Source organism: Diplotaxodon limnothrissa, linkage group LG4 (genome assembly GCF_057381915.1).
Source record: "Diplotaxodon limnothrissa isolate DT_005_m linkage group LG4, D_limnothrissa_male_GT1.1, whole genome shotgun sequence".
Classification (NCBI taxonomy): domain Eukaryota; kingdom Metazoa; phylum Chordata; class Actinopteri; order Cichliformes; family Cichlidae; genus Diplotaxodon; species Diplotaxodon limnothrissa.
Genome location: NC_140599.1, coordinates 2,283,780 through 2,300,754, shown reverse-complemented (window position 1 = coordinate 2,300,754; position 16,975 = coordinate 2,283,780). Strand labels below are relative to the sequence as shown.

The following is a 16,975-nucleotide window of genomic DNA, read 5'->3' as shown; positions in this document are numbered from 1 at the left end:
CCTTTGGGCTCCGCCTCCAAACATTCAGCTGATTTGTGTTCACCGAGCTCGTCTGTTACAGATCTGCTTCCTGATACAACCGTCCCGCCTGCACCAGGAGAACACCCCTAAGAGTGGTCTCATTAACATGTGTGGTAACTGTTGAATACTTAACTCGAGTGTGTGCAGGCTGTGTGTCGGCACTGCTGCAAATGAGCGTGCGATCTGAACCATGTATTTATTTTATATTGTTCTTCATGTTCTGGCTGCTGTAACACATTCGTTTCCTTCCTTCAGGGGTAATAAAGCTTATCTTATGCTATAAGTGTGACCACAATGTTTCCAAGCAACAGCATCACCTAACTTTATCTATCAATGAATAATTTAAAAGCCACATTTCCTTATTTTGTTGTCTGTAGTGACTGTTTAAAAGACGATCAAATATCCAAACATGTTACAAACTTCAATGAATCCACCGGACGTACCTTTCAGTCTTTCAAATGTATATCCTTAAATGCACCTTTTGGCATGCATTTGAAAGAACATGAACAGTGTGCTGTGTCTGACCTTTGCTCCAGGGTGAAGATGTCGTGGTCAGGGTGGTTCTCTGCCCCCTCTAAGAAGGCGCTCTCCTCTTGTAGTTTAGCTTGGCGTTTCTCTCCTTGGCAGAGAAGCTCCTGCAGGACCAAGTACTCTTCTACGGCTTCTTCTACTTGTGGTAGGACCGCTAGCATTTCGTCACGATTCTTAAACCAGTTCACCTGCACGAGGCCCACACAGAACAATAACACATTAAAAATATGAAATGCAGGAAAGGATTCATTCTACAGCCTGCAGGGTTGTTAAAAACAAAGCCAACCCTACTCCTGCCTATTTAGACAATGTGAGCTGTAAGAGCAATAACTGTAGTGTCAGTCAGCTGTGGATTAACCTGGAATGACAGATAAAAGCCACTAAAATTCTCCTTCTTTACACTGTAACGCAGTCCTTATTTAACTTTCTCCCCTATTTATTGTTCTCACTGCCAGACAAAGTGAAGCAACATTGACAACTGCAATTAAAGAAACGGCTGCAACCATGGCAACCTGAGACACCACCACAGAACCGACTGGATTTGCTGATAAGGTGCTGTATGATTATTTGACATCTGTGAACTCACCTTGATCTCAGCCACCCTGGAGGAGAAGAGAGAGCGCGTGATGTCTCTCTCCATGTCCCGCTTGCTCTTTTTGCTGTCAGCCTGTTGGCCTCCCCCTCCGTACACTGCACCCGCAAATCCTACCTCTCCCCCCGCGGTCCAGTCCACCAGAGGGTCGTACACGAAGGCCTCCAGCAGGGTCAGTAAGGTCTCTCTGCCTCGTCGCATTATCTGAACCACCTAGAAACACACATCCCACTTGATTTTTTCCCCCCACGTGTATTTTGACTTCCATCCTGTCACAATAGCCGACAGCTCTAACATCTCCATGTTTCAGTGCATGGGAAATATCCCGAGGTACAAAACGTGCACTGGCTACATCCCTCTAACAAACAGCCTGTAAGCTGCAGCAAACTGTAAAAAAAAACAGCAGAGGTGGGCGGTGGTATGGTGTACCTGCCACGGGGCACACTGCGACTATGCTACGTGAAATTAGTCCAATCTGTTACAAGGTGTGTGAGAAATGCTACTGATGATAACATAGACGGGTGTGTTTTAGATACCCTTTCACAGATGGGTTGAGTTAACGCCTGTACAAATGGTTTTATATGCAGTGTGATGTGAGAGTAACCTGTTCACAGGACAGCCTGAAGATGCCCTCCACCCCAGTGACTCCCAGAGCCATCTCGATGTTGTGGGTCATCCTGAATGGGACCTTCTCTGGCACTCGCAGGCTTTTCCCTGGCAACACACACACACTTTGATACTGTGCACCCAGGAAAACGAGCAGGTCACCCACTACATGGAAAATCGATACTGTTCCACGCTAGCAGCCAAAAATAACCCCTCAGCTGGGTTTCCTCCAACATCTCAGTGTGTGATAAAGAGCTTTGAGTCTGATCATATTATGGGGGAGGAAAAGAGCTTTATTATATCTGCACAGAACAGGCTGACTAGCTGTGGTGAGCACTGTGTGAGTGGTGTTCACCTCTGTCCCTTTGCTTCTATCACATGCAGCACAATAGTTTTTTACCTTTTAATAAATGTGGTTCTAAACTATTCTCTTTAAAATGAATCGCAGCAACACAGTTAAACACACCTTTTTCAAAGCATACGTTGTAGTCAATGTGCACCACCTCTCCAGTGGTCATGTCAATCAAAACGTTGTCAAGGTGACGGTCGCCAAGGCCAATAATGTATCCCACCATTGACATGACAGCAGTAGATCGGGCGTAGGACTGCAGACAGAGAAAAGGAAACAAAGAAACATCTGGATTACATTTCTGAGCATCTGTCCTTTTCTGAAACAGGAGACAAGGAAGAAGGTGAGAAACGCTTTGAATGCATCTCCTCGCACCTGAGTGACCCTCCACCACTCGCTCGGCGTGGTGCAAGAACACCAGAGCTCCTTGGACAGAAGGTTGGACGGCGTTGCTTCCATCAACTCTTTCAGAACCTCCTTCATAACGCTGAGAGGCCAGTCTCTCCGTGTCACATCCACACTCAGCCCCACTGCCTTTAGAGCCGGCCCGATGCGACTGTAGTACAGTTCACTGGGGCGGGGCACTGGAGGTATAGGCTGCTGTGGGAAGGAGTCCTGGGCCTGCTCAGAAAACAAAGTCACGTCACTAACCAGTAATACGGGCCCGAAACCAGAAAGCGCTCGCCGCCTGACCAGTGTTAAAGCCGTGTGTTACAGTGCAGACAAACCTCTACCTTCTGAGCCTGCTGCACAGCCTCCCTCTGCTGCCAGCGTTTGTAGAGGCCAAAGAGGGGCGTGGCACCGTCCACCCACTGGATCAGCCCTGAACGAGTTCCAAGCGGCGTGACAGAATAGTGTCGGGCATGGAAGTGTGGTTGCTCCTGCTGATTGATCTTGGTGAACATGGTGTTGACAATTGACAAGAACTGCATGATGCGCTCATCCAAATGCAAATCCTCCAGACCTGAGAGAAACTTCAGTCACTATTTCATCACAAAGGAAACTTTGACATTTTTCTCTTTGCTTTCTACGCACAACACACAGCTCACGAGCTCAGAGGGATCATTGGCGGTTCACATAAAAGCTTTTTAATGACGACTCTGTCTTGGTAAAATGACACTGTACAAACGATTTAGTATGAACACCCACAGAAAACGTTTGTGCTACTCTCAACTCACCCCCAGCTTCTGTCAGGTCTGCGTTTCTTTCTCACGTTCTGTATTTCACATGTACGTGCTGACTCGAAAAAACTCAATCATGGATACAAATCTGGGCGACCCCGAGTTTACACACAGATGATGTACGTTGAATGTGACGCAGGAAACGAACAACTAGAGAGCCTAACATCGGGTCAGCGGGTCGAATGATGAAACAAACAAAATATATATGAAAATAAAAAGAATTGGATTTCTTACAGACCTTTTTATAATAACAATCACTATAATGCCAAGTGTCAAAGGTGCTCTTGGGAGGACCCTGTCTCAAAGTGCTTGGACCCCATTTGTTAAAAATAAAATTAGGCATCTGTCACGCAGGCGTGGGGACCAACTGGCAAATATATAAATCAAAGGCTGCATTACCCAACCTTTGGTTAGCACTTGTTGCTGCTGGTTGTCACTAGTTAAAATTAGCTACACCAAAAACCTTGTGGCTGCCACAGTTACGACTTATTTGCTAACTATCGACTGTTAGCAAAACAAAGTACAATAAAAACTGGAAACAGAACCTTCGCCTTCAAAGTAAAAGCTGCGCCTCACTGCTACAGGAAACACTTTTTGGTTGGAATACCATCGTCACTATTTCGCTATAACGTTGCAGATAAAAGTCTTCCATGCAAATTGTGGGTGACCATGGCAACTGCCACGTTTTGTGGAGTACCACCATCTTTATGACCAGCTTCACCTTACAACTGGCCCCACCTCCAGCAGCCAGCTGGGGAATATTCATTTGTCCTGTTTACTCACACAGCTTGCATTCAAACTGCGTCAAACACAGAAGATGTTCTCAGAAACTACAGACTCAACGGGTCGATGTGCCTCTCTCATACTTCATGTTCTAATGACTTTACTAACATTACTTTATCTGTTTCAAAGCACTCCTCTGCCCACTGAAAATCAACAAAAATGAGAAAAGCCAGGCTTCAGTTATTCACAGAACACAACTGTCAATATTACCAACTGAATGCTAATGCAGTTTTTACGTTTCCTGTTCCCTGCAGCTTTAGAAGACTGTTTCCATCTACGACTGCTGCTGCGACCGAGTTTCCCCACCTTTAAAGAGGTACGGGTAGTTGTGTCCATCTGAGCCCAGGAAGAACAGTTTCTTTGGCTTGGTCTTGGTTGGCAGTATGGTGATGGTGTTCCCTACACTCTGTATGGTCACTGCATCTAATGCCGATGCCTCGCCAGGTAGAGCAATCTCTGTTGTAGTCATGGAAACCAGGCGGGGACTAATCTCGTCCAGATGCAGCAGATAGCTGGTTCTCTTCTGAGCACGCTGTTGCAGGCTCATCATGATCTGTCCAACACAGACAGCACATCAGTCAGGTTTGGAACAGCTACACAATATAAAACTATGGAAATATCAAGGATCCTACATCTGTGGAAGTGATGCATCTCAACATAACAGATTACATACACAGGTACATCTTCACAGGTGCTGGGGAAACAATTCCTGTGTATATTTAACACACACTGCACACAAATACACAGTTTGCTAAGGACAAAATGACACTCGGTGGATCATCAACCGTTTGAGAGCTGGATTTGAAATCACATGTAGTTGAAAGTGAAAACTGAATGTGCAGACTGAGTGGGCTCTCCTTCCAGACCTGAACCAGGACATCAGCGAGCTCGGGGGCAGTGGTGCTTTTTGGCAGAGTCAGACGCACCGATGGCCCAGAGGTTCTCAGTTGGACTCAGACCTGGGGAACATCAACGCCTTCATCTTCCAGGAACGTCACAGACACAATGGCCATGTGAGCTGCACACAGTCCTGGACCAGGAGGAGACCAGGGCCCTCTGCACCAGCACCAGGTTGACAAATGGTAAATGGCCTGTATTTATATAGCGCTTTTAATAGTCCCTAAGGACCCCAAAGCGCTTTACATATCCAGTCATCCACCCATTCACACACTGGTGATGGCAGCTACATTGTAGCCACAGCTGCCCTGGGCAGACTGACTGAAGCGAGGCTGCCGGACACTGGCGCCACCGGCCCCTCTGACCACCACCAGTAGGCAACGGGTGAAGTGCCTTGCCCAAGGACACAACGACCGAGACTGTCCGAGCCGGGGCTCGAACCGGCAACCTTCCGATTACAAGGCGAACTCCTAACTCTTGAGCCACGATCGCCCCAAAGGCAATGAGGAAATGATTTCACTAAGCTGCAAGCAGCATACGCTGTTACCACTCTATCACAGGTGCTCCCGTCCATGAAGGGAACACTGCACCTGTGGTGGGGTCGCAAGTTCTGATGTTTCTGCTGTGAACAGATTCCACTGAAGGATGTGAGGCCATTACACCTGATCAGAAACGGTACCTGTAGCCCACTGGTTGGTATGTCATGCTGCAGGGCTCTGGCAGTACTACTCTCAGCCCCCCTCTAACAAAGGAGCAAATACCAGGCCCTGGGTTAAAACCTTTTTATTGGCCTGTTTGAGTTTCCTGGTTTAACAGTCCATCTCTTGGCTTCCACAGTCCTGAGACTTGGCTGGGAGACAAAGCAAAGCCTTCTTACGATGACATGCTGGCCCGAACGTGCAGCAGGTGGGACAACACGTCACTATCAGCAGTGACACTAACAACACAAAACCGAGCTAAAGTCAGTGAGCAGGATGAGGTAAGCAACCACCACCACTGCATTTTTAAGGGTCGTCTTGTTGTCGCCTGTTCAATGAACCTGTTGTCACACGCTGTTCATCAGTTTCTGCTCCCATTGCTATCCCTGCAGCTTACAGAACTTGAATAATTTGAAAATAAAACCATGGTCATCACTAACACAAAGCACATCATACCTGTTTGAAGGGAAGCCAGCTACTGGCTGGATTAGCCGGGTTTACGGGGTTTCTTAGACGCTCCAGGGCAGACGTGATGGCATCACCGTAGGTCTGCTGAAACCAGGATTCATGCGGCGTCTCTGCCGGAGCTGCTGTGATGCTGCACACATGATCCAGGGCAAAAACCACGGGACGCATCAGAGCAGAGTGCTTTTCACGCATTATGGCGATCTTTTCATCCCTGCAGATCAACAAATGGTATTGGGAGATCAGACAAGCCTAGTAAGAACTTTACTTTTCATTGAACACAGAAAAAGACAGATCAGCAACTGACTGGTGACTGCCAGCACCAGCCCTCAGCCTCCTGAGACCTCCCACGCTGCTCGCCCAGCGGGGTGACGACAGTACCCCAAATCAGCCTTTTACAGCTGAGGGGTAATAGCTTTTCCACAGGCTGGTTTTCATCATGTCATCGCTGAACTTTTAAACCACCAGTAACAAATGATTAAGGTTCTACAGGTTCCACAACAGATGAGACCGGGAGCATTGAAGCAACTACAGGACATGGACTGTCAATGGAGTCCAGAGTTTTAGCACAAGAGGGTGGAGTTCAGATGTTCTTACCTTTGACGTGGATGACTCAGTTAGGAAAATACGAGAGAAACGTAAAGAAAGTACAGCTTACAACTAACCAGTGCAACCATAACCTGCAAGGTCCAGTAACGACTAGTGCACATCTACAAACCGATGCGGGATGAACGGACTAGTTGTGCACTGGTGTGTTACATCACCATTCTTAATTCAAGGTGCTGAGGAATTCTAGGAGCGTACCATCTGTGTGATATCAACCAAGGTCTGAAAGATCGTGTTTTGGACCTGAAATGCTTCCTAAAACAGATGAAAGTCTGAAGGTTCCAGAATCTGTTTTGGGTCACGAGGAGTTGGGAAGGACGTCTAAGTGGTGTATGGTAGCAGCATTGTTCTACTCTGAACATTCAAAGTGCTTTTTACTACAAGCACATGCTGACACTGAGGTGGACAGACTGGGCACCAACCTTCCAACTGGTAGAAAACCCCTCCTGAGCCACAGCCATTTGGTATTAGTGGGTCTATTTCTGGTCACTCAAGAAAGCACTTTCCATAGTGAGACCTTTGCTTATTGTTGGCTCCATGGCACCAAATGAACTGTGGGCCAGCAGCGGTTAGCTTTGATTTGAGATGTTTTTTCAAACAACGATGTACACAGAAAAAAGCAGACCCTATCCTGAGGCTAAGGTCAAAGCAAGTCTCACCTGCGCAGTGTGTTATTGTTCTGCACTCTCTTGACCTCATCCTCCAGCTGCTGGATCTTGCGTAGGACGTGCATGTGCTGCTGTTGTAACACACCTAGCCACAGTTCATCCCACAGCAACGTGACTCTGCGCAGCTCACCCACCAGCTGCTGGACCTGGTCGGCACACACAAGTCAATCATTTGAGAAAATCACATTTCTTTTAACTGAACTTTAGCTGTAGTTGATTCAAGTATAAACAGTATAGCCCCCCCCCCATACAAAACGTGTAACCGCGGTCAGCCTTCTACCTGCAGCACCATGCTAGGGTTGGCTAAAGACAGCTTCTCCACAATCTTGCTGTAACAGTCCTGCATCATGGCTTGGTCTTGACTTGAACAGGTCGCCAGCTCTTCTGATGATCTGCCTTGTTCATCACTCCCAAGCTGCTCCTCTTCATCCACACCTAGGTCCTCTCCTTGTATGCTCCCCAAGAAGGTAGGCAGAGCTGACGGCAGTTTGCTCCCTGTTTGCAAAATTAACCAATCGAGAGGAGAAGTCAGAAAAACGAGCACAGGGTGTCTGATGTCAGAGACTCCCTTTCAAACCATGCAGACTTGTTTCAGAATATTAAGTGTAACCTGCCAGATCACATTTATACCACCAAAATAAAACAAATGCATCTGGAGTAACAATACATTTACTGCATTAACTGCTAAGGATTTTTTTATACAGTCTCCTATTTTTCTGACTATGTATTAGTCATTTCTTGCACATATGACTAATACCGAGTGAACAAGCAAAGTGAAATATTTGAGATATTAATGTAGAACTCTTTAAACAGCTGGAGAGAACATGGCTGCAACAAGAAAGAAAAGAAAAGTAAGCCTACCTGCATTCTGAGCTTCCCCTCCCAGGGAGAGTGAGCCTACAATGGCAGGGTAGAGGATGAGGTGTGGGGAGTCCTGGGCCACACGGCACAGCAGGCTGCATATGCTTTGTCGGATGTACGCCTCCGGATGGTTGAGACGCGAAAAAAGCTGTGGGATGATACCTGAAGACAACACGAAGAATCAGTACATGAAAAGCAACAAGTACATACTTTATGGCTAGCTAAATGCTAAATGTTGAAAGTGTGGTCTTTTGGTACCCTTGGCTGACCGACATAAACAAGAGTTTACAGCAGGAGTCTCCAACTCCAGTCCTCGAGAGCTACTGTCCTGCAGCTTTTAGATGGATCCCTACTCCAACAGCTAAATCAGATGGTTGGATCTCCTCTTCAGCAGCCATCCAGTTTGGCAAACACCTGATAACAAGCCATTCATTTGATTCAGGCGTGTCAGAACAAGGATGCTTCTAAAAGCTGCAGCACGGTAGCTCTCGAGGACTGGGGCTGGACACCGCTGATTTACAGCACGGACCAAACATTCCCAGGTCTGCTCTAGAGTTCGGAGCTTGACCACAGAGATATTCTCATGTCCTTATTACTCGCAGAGTAACCCTAACCTATCACTGTGGCTGTTTTTATTCATTACATTATGTAAACCAGGCATCACTGGACAGAACATCAGTAACCTTTCAGCAGTCACTTGGTACCCTGGAGCCAACAGAGCACAGACTGCCCCCTGACCACATGAACAGCACACATTTCCACTAACTTAATTTCTCTTCTTCCCCCAGTGAACTCTGTGGATCAGACACCCTGTGCTTGTTTGCCAGTTCTGGCCGGGTTGGGAGACACGGTCAGAGACTTCAGGGCAAGAGACAGACCCCTGAGGGCATCAGGCTCTGAGGACCAGTGGCCTTCACATCATGATGAAGGTGTTTGTTACAAACGGACAAGACTGTTTGTCCACTGTGTTTGTTTTCATCTTCACATGCTCTTCTTTTCCATCTCATCTGCCCCTCACTGCCATCAATTTCCATCAGGGAATCGAGAGGTTTTCACTCCAGTGTTGGGAGCTCTTAATGTATGTAAGCTTCAACTATGAGTGAAAAACCCATCTATTATATCCATCACACACACACACACACACACACACACACACACACACAGTAAACCTGCATTAGGACATACCCCTCCAGGGTGCCGTAGGAGTCGAAGCTAAGCCTAGCTCAAGCCCCTCTCTCAGTTCACCGGCATGCTTCACCAGAAGACGCAGGAGACGCAGCGTTGCCATGACAATTACGTCATCATTGCTCTGCTTGCTGCTGTGATATGAAAGCAGCACTTTGGGGTCATCTTCATCTACAGGGACCTAAAACCAAACACACACACAGAGTGAGGGAGTGAACCAAGCGCTGCACTTACATCTATGTCATGATCTTCACATGGCAGTCACTGTTTCACAGTCATCAGCTTTAGGAACTCAGCCTCACGTGTCCAGCATTGAGCTTGAGGAAGGTGAAATAGGCCTGGCAGGAGATGCGGTAGAGACCAAAGATACGGTCCACGACCAGTCTCCAAACTCGGATCAGACCATCTGTAACCTGCTGGCTGGCCTCCCCCAGCCAAGGGCACGAACTGGTGAGCTGCCGCCAAATCACGTCCACCATGTCATCCTCATCATCTTCCTGCTGCAGAGCCATTTCCTCATCCTGACATAAAGCAGAACATCAGGGTTTACACAGGCTGCAGAAAAGAATCCAAGAATATACAAACAATGACTGTTGAAAACACCAAGCGTGCACTGAATACAAGCTCGAACACAACAAAGCATGTGAGAAGAGTCCGGACAGAGGTCAGAAACATCAAAACACAGCAGTACAAGCCACAATGTGTAAGACGTCCCTGTTCAAGTACGTATACCTGTGCATGAGATCAGATCACTACATATGCCAGCAGCAGCCTACAGGAGCTGATGGCACCTCTGACAGACATTCATTCATTCATTCATTCATTTATTTATTCATTTTCAGGCACAACAAATACCTATATTGAACATAAAATACACAAAACAAAAAACAAAACTTGCCTGAAAAAGGAGTGGGACGAAGAAAACTTATTAAATCCCACCCCTATACTCACTCATCAACAAAAAAAAAAACAATAAACTTCCCGCAGCTACGCCCATCATTGCATACAGACCCATCAACAGCCCCGGGCACATACAAGCATCTAAGCGGCAGCTCGCAACCAACAATTAGAGCCTTCATAACTGAATACAGAATATATAAATTATAAATTGCATTACCACAGGTAACAGGCAGTAATATGTACTGACCAAGCCTGTTACTGAAGTGTACTACGCAACTGCCATCGCCTCTTCAAGCAGCGAGCACAACTGCAGAAACTGACGCAATCGTCTTTTTTAAATAAACAGGTAAATGTGTCAAACACCATTACGGCCGTGGTCACAAGTCAGTATTTTAAAAACACAGATGCTGACGTAGATGAAAGGGAAGCTGGCACATTGGAGACGGAGGCAAAGGTGGAGAGAAAACCCGAGCACAGGTCCACACGCCTCAGGCAGCAGCTGGTGTCCTCGCAGCGCTACTACGCCCAGTGTACTATATGTACGTGCTATCAGCTGTTCAGGACTTTACCTGGATACCAGTAGGTCGACACATGGCCTGTCCCAAAATACTGAAGATCATGTCCTTGTCTTCTTCACTTGTTGTTGCTGGCAGCAGCTCCTCTATCTCCTTCTTTTCCCCAGGAAGAAGAGGCAGTCCCTCCCCTTGGCTGAAGAGGAGAAGCTCCATTAAAAGTAATGTTTCCACTGTGTTGTTGGGCCACCGAAGACATTACGCAGACCAGTAGAGCATACACAACAGTCTGTGTGTGTGTGTGTGTGTCTGTGTGTGTCTGTGTGTGTGTGTGTGTGTGTGTGTGTGTGTCCACTAACCTGGCATTATCGACTACCTTCCTGCCCCAGCGGTAAGCCCAGCTGGCCAGGGCTGCCCAGGACTTTGCCACATCTGGAGCCAGACTGGTGGACAACTGATACAGCTGACCCAACACGAAGTCTGGCTCTCCAACACCCACATTGACTGTACAGGGAAGAACATTAACATCAAACACTTTAGAGGGTTGTGGATATTTCAGTATTCATCTGCAGGTACATGGTGTCTCATCATTTTGAGTAATTTGTCCTCCTGAGCCTGGGAAGCATGTTTAACTTCTAGTTATCTGGGATTAGTTGGACTGGAGAAAGAAAGTGTAACAAAACGATTCAGTGTTTTTTAGTTTAAAGATCTTAAGTGTTCATCATGTGCAGAAAAGCCAACATGTACTGCCGACATAAGAGGACAGAGTGTCAGGTTAATATGGACGTACACCTGTCAAAAGTTCAGACACACCGTCTCATTTAATGGTTTTTGTTATTTTCATGAGTAAGTAACATTTATTTCTATAGCACTTTTTAAAACAGGAAGTTGTTTCAAAGTGCTTCACATGGGAATAGAAAACATAAGACATTGTAGATTCTCACTGAAGCCATCAAAACTATGAATGAACACGTGGAAATATGTAGTGAACAAAAACGTGGGAAATAACTCCAAACAAGTTTGATATTTCAGATTCTTTGCTTTGCTCTCTCGGCGTCTCCATGAGCTTCATGAGGTCGTCTCCTGAAATGGTTTCCAACAGTCTGGAAGGAGTTCAGAGATGCTGAGCACTTGTTGGTCCTTTGCCTTCACTCTGCGCTCCATCTCATCCCAAACCATCTCCACTGAGGTCAGGTGACTGTGGAGGCCAGGCTGTCTGGTCAGCACTGCATCACTCTCCTTCTTGGTCAGATAGCCCTGACACAGCCCGGAGGTGTGTTTGGGGTCATCGTCCTGTTGGAATTTAAACGATGGGATGGCGTGTGTTTGCAGGATGGTAGCCATGCTGGTTCAGTTTGCCTTCAATTTTGAATGAATCCCCAACAGTGTCACCACCACTGAACCCTGACAGGCACAGCTGTGAGCTGAAACCATGTCAGGTGACTACATCATGAAGCTCACTGAGAGCAGGGTTTGCAGCTCTGCCAACAAAGCAAACAGTGGCTACTAAAATATATTTATTAAGTTTTTCTTTGTCACATAACTCCATATATGCTGCTTCATATATTTGATGTCTTCAGTGTAGAAAGTCGTAACAATAAAGAAAAACCATTAAATGAGGAGGCGTGTCCACACTTGAGTGGTAGTATAGTAGACTGGGAAATTAAAGTGGTACATCCCAACTCTGCATTATTGAGAAGTCATTGATTTAGAGTTAAGAGGGGGACAATCAACATTACTGCAGCCCAGAGAAGTCCTGTGTGAATACATCAGGTTCCAATGGTACCTGAAATCTCAGCAGTGACTGATGGGATGGCCTGATCCTCCAGGGGCAGCTCCAGCAGAGCAGCAATGTTCCTGCTCAGAGCCGACATGCTGCCCAGAGCGCTGCATGCGTTCACTGCTGCAGATTTCTTTACCACCTACAAAAACATTAACAGCCTGAAAGCATGCATTTTAAAGATATATCCAAACAATCACATCTGCTATATTAGACATATTTTATTCTTTTCTAAAATGTGTCAAAGATGCTTCAAGAAGTCCTTTACCCTATTTTTTATGTTTTGGTTAAATATCTTTAACAGGACAATAAAGAAGGGGGGTCAGCACATGCCTCCATGGTGGATTACAACCTGGGCTTTTCACTTTCCTTATGGTATATGCAGCACCTGTCCACCCCAGCAACATAATCCGATCGCCTGCACCAACACTGAACACAATCTTCAGAATGCTGGAGATGAGTGCACTTTGTGGGCTGAATAAAGTGATCAGGGAAGCTGGCTCTGCAGCAACCTGGACACGTCAGAAGCTTCTGGTGGAGAAGACAATCAGCACCACCACAAGCTGTGCGTCTGCATATCTGGCTGTTTAACACAGACCTGGGTCAGCTTTCACTTACTTAGAGTTGAGTAACAGAGGAAATGTTGCTTCTCTTAACCAGGACAAATATCAGCTGAGCCAAAGCAGGTTAGAGGGTTAGGTCCCATCATTGGTCCGATTCTTACATTTAATGTTCTTGTGTTCTATTAACTTCACTGTACTGCTTTCACGTTAGGCACAGCTCTTTGCATACGTGATTATCATTACCAAATATTCCAAAAAGCAGTAAACCTGTTTGAGCTGAGGCGTCATGTCCTTCCAGTCGGCCAGCAACCATTTGCAGAGTGTCAGCAGCGAGCGGCAGGCGGCGCCTTCATTCTTCCCCAAATGGCAATAAGACAGAGCAGCTTTGCTCAGCATCTCCATGGCTGTCAGTGACTGACCTGCTGAGAAACAACCACTTAGAAAACAGAGCCTCAGGACCCTCATCAATGCTCTGCACATACACCTGGGTTTTTGTAAAATAGGGTTGGATTAGGATCTCTGGTTTCAGTGGCATTACTGCTAAACAGCTCGACAGGGACTTGAAGGGAGAAACTTCCATATTTGTTTTATAAGATGTCAAACTGTGTGTGCTTTTTAAATTATTCTGCTAAGTGGACTCACAGCATCTGTCGTAACTACAGTGCCACTGTCTGTTTTTCTGATGTATTGATAACTAATTAATGATTTATTATTTTTAATTATTCATCATTTACCATCATTATCATTATTATTGCTTCCAGCTGCTGGCAGCAAGGACAGAGGAAGGCTGGCAGACCCCAGGTCAGGTCTGCCAGGCTTTCTTCAGCAAAGAGAACCAGCTGATGACTGACTCAGAGCGCACACACGAGCAAACTCATCTCTGTAAAATTCAACTGGAGGAAAGGCGTTTAATATAAATGCTATTCAAAGTAGCTGTGCATCATTTTACATTCATGAGAAGGTTATGAGTAATTTCTTCTCTCTAACTGAGAGCAGCAAACTCTTTTTCCAGGCTACATGATGGTCTTCTAAATTAGTGAGACTCAATTTTCTATCCAGCTTCCAAGTTATCTGCTTTTTAAGGCGTGCATCTGAGAATTATACCACGGAGGCAAGCACTTTTTCAGAGGAGCTACAGGGTCCAGAGCCGTACACAGTGAAGATGGAAGGGAAGTTAGAAAACTATCCTTGATGCAAAAAGACTTTAGGTTGAGATGCACACCCGTGTGGAGCATGCATAGGTTCATCGCATGCTCAGGCTGCCTTGAGATCCACTCATGATCGTATCCACTGCGTGGCTTGTCCACACAAACTGCTCCACAGTCGGGTAGCTCACCAGGCTAACCTGTCAGGTGGCTGCTGCAGAGCAAGGCGAAATGGAGATACCTGAGGATCTGGCTGCAACACCAGGCGTGAGCTGGGCAGATGAGACCCACAGACCATCACTACCACTTTCCTGTTGCTGGAGCCACATGGAGGATGTGAGGGTTTCTCCCCTGCTGGAGTTCATATGGGAGGAGATGCTACAAGAACAGGGAGGAGGTTTTAACGAGAATGAAGAGGAGTCGGCCGACTCACAGTTCCTGCTGCCTGACAACAAGGAGGTGGACTCCAACTCCCTGGCTAGCATCAGCTGGGCTGCAAAGCACTCAGCTACCAGCTAGGTTGATAAACCTGCAATGGCGTCTCCCCTGGATTTCAACATGCAAGATATGTGTAAGCACGCAGCTTACATATACAAAAATCAGTCCATCTATCATTTACCCAAAGTCGTCTTCATCTTCATAGCCCCGTCCCTCCCCTGGAAGGAAGGCCGCTTCCTTACAGATAAGTGCTACAAAGCAGCTGCTCTGTCAACGAGAGCCCACAGTACCCCCTCTGTGCTAATGGCTCAGAGGACATGACAGCTAAACCAGACACCAGTGTGTGGGAAGAACTCTGCATCTTCACTGACCACGTCCTCCACGTCCTCTGCCTCCACAAATTAGTGGCTACTGGGAGAGCCACAGGCCTGGTGATTCTCCAGGAGCAGGCACGCTGGCTCAGGCTCACCAACCTCACATTGATCTTGTTGACAAGATCAATGTCTCCGGTGCAGTCGTCAGAAGAACAGATAAAGAGATGGAGATGAGATGTGAGGAGAAAAGAGAGATGCTGGCTTTGAAACTGTGGCACCGTTTCAGGATCCCTAAAGTAGATAAGGTGCAGGGGCTCTCAAGAATCCACGGGCTGGGAAGCAGTCTTTGGGTGGATGTTACCATAGCCACCCGAGGGAAACCGATGCAAAGTTTTCCGTGTTGTTTTACAAGCACTTCTTCATGCACTCTGTATTAAAACTGTGCCGTTACGTGCATCCAGGCAGTTTGCCCACAGCGCTGTCACATTTTGTAAAACACATGAAAACATTAAACACGCTGAAAAACAGAGCAATGCTGTCGGCTATTACACAGCCCGCAGAGTCGCGTTTCCATGGCTGTGACCATGCAGACACCTCGCTCACTTCTCATGGAGGTAACGGGCCACCGGGACAGCATGTCTTACACACTTGACCACAAGAGGGCACCAACATGCTATCTGTGGCAAAGTGGTCAGAGGAAATACAAATGCCTGTTTGGTCAAGCGTGTAGGAGAGAAGCTCTCAAGAGCATCAGTCGTGCATTCAGTTCTCCCAGAACATACGAAGATCAATGTGCGGCTTAATCCCCGCATAGAACCGGCGCCTTTTAGCCGCCGTCTTTCGTCTCAGAGGAACAACAGCAGCTGGATACCTTGTGTCCAGTCTGTGCATTTATATGGACAGGACCTGGAGTTTTAGGTTGTCTGAGTAACCCTCTATAAATAAAGTGAGGGTATACTACACATCAGTGAATGATCACTGAATAATTCTTGAAAAATGAAATTTGTCATAAACTGCTGCAGAAACAGTTTTTACTAAATGAAAAGTGATGCAGACACAGAGTCAGCTGCCATCCTGATATCACAGCTCAGTAAACTGTCTCTGATGTGCGCTCCACATTTCTACCTTCACCTCAGAGTGAACACGCAGACGACCGAACGAAATCAGCTGTTCAGGAACCAAAACCTCAGTTTATGTTTAAGCACAAAGTTAGGCCAAGGTGCTGCTTGGACCCAGATCTCCCAGCTGTTTGCCCTTTCTAAATAATCACCTCACTGATTACAGTGAGGATTTTTCATCATATTACATTGATTTTAATCGTTTTGTTGGGTCTTCCTGGGTTTGGAGTGTGTGTGTGTGTGTGTGTGTGTGTGTGTGTGTGTGTGTGTTCGAGGTGAACAGGTCCTTTTTTCCCATCCAATGGAGTGTAAGGTAGAGTAATGAAGATGTTCCCTCACCTGCAGTTCTTAGGACTTTGGCTTTTTCTATCTCCACCTCTGGTCCCCATTTCTCCCCCAGGGTGCCTTCAAGATTAAGACGCCTGAAGGCCTTGCACAGGTGCTCTTCCTGCTCTTCTTGTGTTTGTGTGTCACTGAACTGTCTGAGCAGGCGAGATGCCAGTGTAATGTTGCCTTTTTTACGGGCAAATTTGACAGCAGTCAGACAAAGCTCCATTAGGTGGCTATCGGTGGAGGAAGAGTAACCTAAGCAAGAATGAGGAGAAATGTTAGAGGTTTACATGGACAAATACATCCAGCATGTTTCCACGGCCCTTTGTCTATGCAGCACAGTGATCACGTTCAGCCCAGCAAAAAGTACGTCTGCAGCACAAAGCTGGATTTGGGACTTTGTAAAGTAAGGTCAGGTCCAACCAACTTCTT

At 46.6% G+C, this 16,975-nt stretch overlaps 1 protein-coding gene across 3 annotated transcripts in view; it reads right to left on the bottom strand.

Moving 5' to 3' along the window:
* The window catches only part of smg1 (SMG1 nonsense mediated mRNA decay associated PI3K related kinase), a 58,308-nt gene that overhangs the window by 12,288 nt on the left and 29,045 nt on the right, over positions 1 to 16,975 (bottom strand). The window contains exons 29-46 of one of the 3 annotated variants that reach the window (XM_085351265.1): positions 16,553 to 16,798; positions 13,466 to 13,620; positions 12,642 to 12,777; positions 11,215 to 11,359; positions 10,913 to 11,051; positions 9,746 to 9,964; positions 9,444 to 9,624; positions 8,259 to 8,420; positions 7,678 to 7,892; positions 7,389 to 7,543; positions 6,115 to 6,337; positions 4,370 to 4,616; positions 2,828 to 3,063; positions 2,475 to 2,720; positions 2,217 to 2,355; positions 1,749 to 1,858; positions 1,139 to 1,357; positions 547 to 740 (exon numbers count right to left, since the gene is read on the bottom strand). In XM_085351265.1, the coding sequence (XP_085207391.1) occupies positions 547 to 740; positions 1,139 to 1,357; positions 1,749 to 1,858; positions 2,217 to 2,355; positions 2,475 to 2,720; positions 2,828 to 3,063; positions 4,370 to 4,616; positions 6,115 to 6,337; positions 7,389 to 7,543; positions 7,678 to 7,892; positions 8,259 to 8,420; positions 9,444 to 9,624; positions 9,746 to 9,964; positions 10,913 to 11,051; positions 11,215 to 11,359; positions 12,642 to 12,777; positions 13,466 to 13,620; positions 16,553 to 16,798 (3,367 nt within the window). The remainder of the gene's footprint in view (positions 1 to 546; positions 741 to 1,138; positions 1,358 to 1,748; positions 1,859 to 2,216; positions 2,356 to 2,474; positions 2,721 to 2,827; positions 3,064 to 4,369; positions 4,617 to 6,114; positions 6,338 to 7,388; positions 7,544 to 7,677; positions 7,893 to 8,258; positions 8,421 to 9,443; positions 9,625 to 9,745; positions 9,965 to 10,912; positions 11,052 to 11,214; positions 11,360 to 12,641; positions 12,778 to 13,465; positions 13,621 to 16,552; positions 16,799 to 16,975) is intronic. The other 2 variants (XM_085351266.1, XM_085351267.1) reach the window with 2 other exon arrangements.